This window comes from Pteropus medius, unplaced genomic scaffold, assembly GCF_902729225.1.
Source record: "Pteropus medius unplaced genomic scaffold, Ma_sr-lr_union100, whole genome shotgun sequence".
NCBI classification, from domain to species: domain Eukaryota; kingdom Metazoa; phylum Chordata; class Mammalia; order Chiroptera; family Pteropodidae; genus Pteropus; species Pteropus medius.
Genome location: NW_024350324.1, coordinates 199776 through 206433, shown reverse-complemented (window position 1 = coordinate 206433; position 6658 = coordinate 199776). Strand labels below are relative to the sequence as shown.

The 6658-nt window shown below is 67.0% G+C and overlaps 1 protein-coding gene across 1 annotated transcript in view; it reads left to right on the top strand.

Annotated features, from left to right (window-relative positions):
* The window catches only part of MED16 (mediator complex subunit 16), a 12786-nt gene that overhangs the window by 3281 nt on the left and 2847 nt on the right, over positions 1–6658 (top strand). The window contains exons 4-11 of the mRNA XM_039838993.1: positions 697–1226; positions 1758–1863; positions 3449–3604; positions 4066–4277; positions 4772–4978; positions 5669–5879; positions 6276–6409; positions 6495–6655. Of these exons, the coding sequence (XP_039694927.1) occupies positions 697–1226; positions 1758–1863; positions 3449–3604; positions 4066–4277; positions 4772–4978; positions 5669–5879; positions 6276–6409; positions 6495–6655 (1717 nt within the window). The remainder of the gene's footprint in view (positions 1–696; positions 1227–1757; positions 1864–3448; positions 3605–4065; positions 4278–4771; positions 4979–5668; positions 5880–6275; positions 6410–6494; positions 6656–6658) is intronic.

Sequence of the window (6658 nt, the reverse complement as noted above, 5' to 3'; positions counted from 1 at the left end):
GGGGGCCACCTGGGTCGGGGGCGGTGAGTGCAGATCCCGACTTCGCGCCCCTGTGCACCACGTTGCTCACCATCAGATGGGCTTGGTGATGCATCATGGTGATGACTCAGTGAGCGAAGGCGTGACGGCTCAGCTCGGGGCCCAGGAAGCTGCATTCCGTCCCAGCTCACCCAGGAGGAGGCACCAGTGTCCCAGGCCACTGCGTGAAGCCCTGTCGCGCCTCCCCTTTCCCCCCGCTCGGTGCTGTTTCACAGGTTAAACACGTTTGTCAGGCTCATGGAACCACATGCTTAGAAAGAGGTGAATTTTGTTGCACGGGAGTCGTAACTTAAACCTAATTTGCCAAGATACGATAGTGACGACGTAGCAGCAGCAGCACGGACTTGGAGGGCTCGTCCTGGGTGCTTCAGTGCAGAGAGTGGTCTGTAAATGCAGGGGAAGAGTGGGTGGTCTCAGAGGAGGCCCCCCGGCCCCCGAAAATGCCGAGCGTCTGGCCCTTTATGGGGGAAGGTTGTCGGCCCCTGTCCTGCACGGGTTCAGTCAGTGGACCCTCCCCATGGTCCTCCAGTACAGAGGAGGAGACTGAGGGTCAGGGAGGCCACGTCACATGGTGCTCAAGTGGCCGAGGCAGGATTCGAACCATGCTCTGGCTTCTGCCTCCTTGTTCGCCCTTTCCGTGGGTGTGACTCCTGGAAGGGGGTCGTCGGGTCGCCTCTTACGGCTGGGCGGGGTGTCTCGGGGGCCCTGAGCGCAGGGTGCAGGCACTGAGCAGACCCTCCCCCCCGCCCCCACAGTCAGGAGCCTCCAGCTTCGGGGAGAAGTTCTCCCGCGTCAAGTTCTCGCCGTCGCTCACGCTGTTCGGGGGCAAGCCCATGGAGGGCTGGATCGCGGTGACGGTCAGCGGCCTGGTCACCGTGTCCCTGCTCAAGCCCAGCGGGCAGGTGCTGACGTCGACAGAGAGCCTGTGCCGGCTGCGGGGCCGCGTGGCGCTGGCCGACATCGCCTTCACGGGCGGCGGCAACATCGTGGTGGCCACGGCGGACGGCAGCAGCGCGTCGCCCGTGCAGTTCTACAAGGTGTGCGTGAGCGTGGTCAGCGAGAAGTGCCGCATCGACACCGAGATCCTGCCCTCGCTCTTCATGCGCTGCACCGCGGACCCCAACCGCAAGGACCGGTTCCCCGCCATCACCCACCTCAAGTTCCTGGCCCGCGACATGTCGGAGCAGGTGCGCCCCGCCCTCGGCCGCAGGGCTCCGGCCCGGAGTTTGGGGGGGGACCCTCCCAGCCCCCACCAGCTTCCAGAGGCCCCGCCCCCTCGTCACAGATGGCGGCGCCATCCCTTTGTGACCCTCCCGTGAGGACCCTGGGTCCCGGGAACCAGGCTCATCCCCTCCCAGGGGCCTTGACTGGGTCCCAACCGCTGCCACGAGAGGGCGTGGCGCAGGTCGTGGGACAGGGACATCTCAGCTGACCCTTGCAGGTCACCCTCGTGCCCATCGTGACCATGCAGCAGCAAGGCCCAGCTTGCACCAGGGAGGGTGCCAGCGGGTGGCGGGCTGGCGGGCCGGCCTGGGTTCGAATGCACAGTAGCTGTGAGGTCGGGGCTGGTGTGAGCGATCAGGGGGCCGGGGGACGGAGGCCCAGGGAGGGGAGGTGGCCGGGTCACGTGGCCAGCCCCGAGCCTGGGGTGTGGCGAGCACAGCCCCCAGGTGTGGGCGTCGAGGCGCTGCATGCTCGTAAGCAGCTGCCTCCTACAGGTGCTCCTGTGTGCGTCCAGCCAGACGAGCAGCAGCGTGGAGTGCTGGTCCCTGCGGAAGGAGGGGCTCCCCGTGAACAACGTCTTCCAACAGATCTCCCCCGTGGGTGAGCCCCGCGGGCGGCTGCAGCATCTGGCTTAATATGAGGAGACCGGGACTCGAGGGCAAGGTGCTGCCTACAGCCACCTGGACTACCTCACCCCGAAGCCTCCCGCGGGGACCGTGTTCCTGGGGGACGGTGTGAAGGTCCAGGGGCCTGGCTTGGAGTGCAGCAGGGGCCGCAGGGAGGCACTCAATTCTGAAGCCCCAGAATCTTCCAGAAATTTTGGCATCACTTGAGGAAACAGGCTGGAGGCTTAACTGAGTTTGCCAAGGACACGCCCCCCCCACTGGCCTCACTTCTCCCTGCTGGGTCCTCGAGCCACTCAGAGACCCCACGGCTTAGGGTGCCCCAAGACCCCCCGCCAAGACCAGCCCCCGCCTCCCCGACAGACCCTGGGACGCGCCCGCAGGGGAAGCCACTTGGTTCCGTGGGCTGAAGCAGAGTTCGGGTGGAGTATAGTCCCGTCCCCAGCCTCACGTCACCTCTCCCCGAGACGCAGGTGTTCTGGCGCCCCACAGAAGGAAGCCGCTTTCGCTGATTAGCGCTAATGGGCCCTGGAGTGGTTGGCCTGCGGGGGGTGCCAGACAGAAGCTGCTGATGAAAGCTGTCCAGAGGCCCCTGGTGGCTCCGTCCCCTGCCACGTGGGTTACATAAGCTGCCATTAACGTGGGGAGGGCCGGGGCCACCCTGTCCGGGAGCTTGCAGACAGCAGCTGGTGGCCCCGCAGGGGGCCTCTGCCCTAGCTTGTTGGTGACCAGCCCCGTGGCCTCGCGTGTGCTGGTCAGGAAGGGGGGTGTGAGTGGCTGGGCCCAGTGCCCTGCCCGGATCCCCACCTGTTGTGGTGGTCCCCTTTACACTCTGTGGTGTCGTTTGTGGCGGATGCCGAATTCCACTCTGACCTTGCTGGGCCTCGGTTTCCCCTGACAGGCAACGTTTATGGGGACAGCTCGAGGCACAAGTCTGGAGACACGTGGGTGACAGAGAGGAACCCTGTGACAGTCAATTTTGCCGTGTAACAAACCAGCCCTAAACTCAGGCTTAAAACTTCAGCCTGTTGCTCTGGGCTGCCCTCAGCCTCGGGCGGGCTGCTGACACCGGCTGGCCTGCTTCCCTGTGTCTCTGCCCCACAGCCCAGCCTGTGGCCTTGGGGTCTCTGAGCCTCTGCTCACCCACTGGCCACACCCAGATTCACGAAGTCACTCCAGCTTTTGGGAGGCTTCATCACCATGTGAGGGGTTCTTGCATCTTACCTGGTGGGAAGAGCTGGGGCCTCTCTGGGATCTTAGATCAAAGGCACAGAAAGCCCGACGCAGGCTGGTCCAGTCTTGCGGGCTGTCGGGGTTTGAGTGGCAGCAAGGCTTGGGTGCTGCTTCTCAGTGCATCGGGTCTGTCCAGGGGACAAGGGGGCAGCCGCTGGCGCCGGCTGACAGCCCCGCGGCTGGGGTAAGGCTCTCAGTGGTCAGGGGCCCCCAGGAGAAGTAGGTGCTGGGGTCAGAGAAGGGGGCTCAGCTGGCATCCCCTGAGGGGGCCTCTGTCATGGCGTTTGTCTTCACACTGCTGCCATGCTGTGTCCCTGCCTCCTTTCCAGTTGGCGACAAGCAGCCCATGATTCTGAAGTGGCGGATCCTGTCGGCCACCAACGATCTGGACCGCGTGTCTGCCGTGGCGCTGCCTAAGCTGCCCATCTCGCTCACCAACACAGACCTGAAGGTGGCCAGCGACACGCAGTTCTACCCTGGCCTCGGTAGGCAGCTTTGACGCGAGCTTTGGTCCTGGGTGCCCGTCGGTTCCCAGCGAGCGGGACCCGTCGGGCTTGAAGGGCTGAGGCTGGGTGACGGAGGGCCGTGTCTTCAGTTTGTGAGGAGCCATCAGAAACCGTGGGGTAGAGGTCGAGGACTGGGGTGCACTTCCCAGATGGACACCCACACCCCGGGTTGTATGCCCAGCACGAGACCCTTTGTGGGTCCCTGTCTCGTCCTACTCTGTACCGTGGAAGCTGTGCATTTGCTCCCATCAGCCAAGACCTAGTGCCAGCCGCAAGGGACGGGGCTGTGCAGCCCAGATGCGCGGCAGCTGCTCCGCCGATCGTGGCCTCAGCCGAAGATCAGGGTGGCAGCCGGGCAGCTGGCGCACGTGGGCGCTCGCCCTGCCCGGGGGCATGCCCCCCCCCACCGCCGCACCTGAGCCCGCGTGTGCCCCGCCCAGGGCTGGCGCTGGCCTTCCACGACGGCAGCGTCCACATCGTGCACCGGCTGTCGCTGCAGACCATGGCCGTCTTCTACAGCTCCGCAGCCCCGCGCTCTGCGGACGAGCCGGCCATCAAACGACCTCGGACCACAAGCCCTGCCGTCCACTTCAAGGCCATGCAGCTCTCCTGGACCTCGCTGGCCCTCGTGGGCATCGACAGCCATGGGAAGGTAGGCGCTGTCCGGGATGTGTCAAGGCCACCTGCCCGGTGGACGGGAGCAGCCTGCAGCCTGCAGCCCGCCCGCTGCCCTGTCACCCACCATCAGGCCCGCCTGCCACCCCTGGGTTTGGCTCTCACCCGACTTCCGGTCCTGTTTTCACGCCGCCTGCCTGGCGCTTCGCCCAGCGCCGTTCCACAGGCCTGTCCTCCCGTGAGGAGCTTCATGTTCCTGGGGAACGAGGGGACCGCCCCCCGCTGGGGTGTGGAGCCTGCAGAGTGGGTCCAGTCCCCCAGACGTGTCCTACAGGCATCACGGAGCCTCTCGGCCGTTTCTGGGGAGCCCCACCCATGGCACTTGGCTCCTGGCCGCCAGCCGACGCTCCGCGTGCAGGGCTCTACCTGCCCAGCTGGCGGTGGGACAGCAGGCCGGGGCGGGGGGCGGGCGGTGTGGGGCCAGCGCCTCCAGCAGGCTGGCCCTTGACGTGCCTCACGGCCGCCCCGCAGCTGAGTGTGCTCCGCATCTCGCCGTCTATGGGCCACCCGCTGGACCTGAGCCTGGCCCTGCGGCACCTGCTCTTCCTGCTGGAGTACTGCATGGTGACCGGCTACGACTGGTGGGACATCCTGCTGCACGTGCAGCCCGCCATGGTGCAGAGCCTGGTGGACCGGCTGCATGAGGAGTACACGCGCCAGACCGCCGCCCTGCAGCAGGTGGGGCGCGCACCGCGGCCGTGCCCAACCCCGTGGGCCCCGCTGCCTCTAGTCGCTCCGGGCGCCGGGGCGCATGCATGGGGCCTCGCCACAGTGAGCCAGGGCATGACGGCCGCCCCGCGCCCCTGCACCCGTGAGCCAGAGCGCTGCGGGGCTGTGGGCCCGAGTTCACGGGTTGTACAACGTGGCGTTGGGAGCGGGTGGCTGACCTCCACGAGCGGCGCCCATGGGACAGTGAAACGCGGGGAAAGGTCCCTTTCGGTAAGGCAGACTGGCAGGAGGCAGGTGCGACTGTCAGGGAGGACACGGGGACACAGCAGGAGCCGAGCCGCGCCCCACAGGCCGAACCCCGTGGCGTTTTGGCGCCGTGCACATCTGCCGGTGCCGTGGGCCCAGGTCCCTGCGGCACTGACACGAGCCAGGTCACTCTGGGCGGCCATCCTGGGTGCCACGGGGTGTCCAGCAGCATCCCTGGTCCCCGACTCGATGTCAGGGGCACCCCACTGTGCCCACAGATGTCCCAGACATGGCCACGGTCCCAGGGAGCAGGGCCACTCTTGGGGTGACTGTCCTGTGAGGCGCGTTCTCTGCCGTGAGCCGAGGCACCAAGGGCTGGAACAGGTGCCACCACCCGCCCTGCCCGGCTGCTCCCGGGCCCCAGGCGCCCACACTCACGCCACACGCCCCCAGGTCCTCTCCACCCGGATCCTGGCCATGAAGGCCTCGCTGTGCAAGCTGTCACCGTGCACGGCGACCCGTGTGTGCGACTACCACGCCAAGCTCTTCCTCACCGCCGTCAGCTCCACCCTCAAGTCCCTGCTGCGCCCACACATCCTCAACACGCCCGACAAGAGTCCGGGCGACCGGCTGGCCGAGATCTGCGCCAAGGTCACCGACGTCGGTGCGGGACTGTGCGCGGTATTCCCTGCGGGCCGGGCATGGGGCTGGCAGACATGACCTGGGGAGCTGAGAAAGGAGGACGAGGCGGGCCGTGTCCCTCTGTGAAGGCCTGGGGACGGGGACGGGGATGGGGGCGGAGTCGTGCGGCCCCAGCACAGCTGGGCCCAGGGCAGGGGGCGGTCACGCTCAGCCGGCAGGGACACCCCATGGCTCTGGGTCCAGCCTCTTCCTCTGAGGGCCCAGGCTGAGCTATCTGCCCCTGTGCTCATTCGGGGCTTAGGCTCGGCCCCTCCCTGGCCCCGCTCACCGTGGGCACCAGCGGGATGAGGGCTCGGTGTGAAGCGGGGTCTCCCGCGTGCACGGTGGGGCCCTTCACCTCGGCCGCCCTCCCTTTCAGACATCGACAAGGTCATGATCAACCTCAAGACGGAGGAGTTCGTCCTGGACATGAACACGCTCCAGGCGCTGCAGCAGCTCCTGCAGTGGGTGGGCGACTTCGTGCTCCACCTGCTGGCCAGCCTGCCCAACCAGGTGCGCCCGCCGCCCCACCCCAGCACCCACCGAGGTCCTAGGGCGCTGCCGCGAGTGCGTTCAAGCCCCGCACCTCTCCCCGCAGGGCGCCCCGCTGCGGCCCGGCCACAGCTTCCTGCGGGACGGCGCCTCTCTGGGCCTGCTGCGGGAGCTGATGGTCGTCATCCGCATCTGGGGCCTGCTGAAGCCCAGCTGCCTGCCCGTGTACACGGCCACCTCCGACACGCAGGACAGCATGTCCCTTCTCTT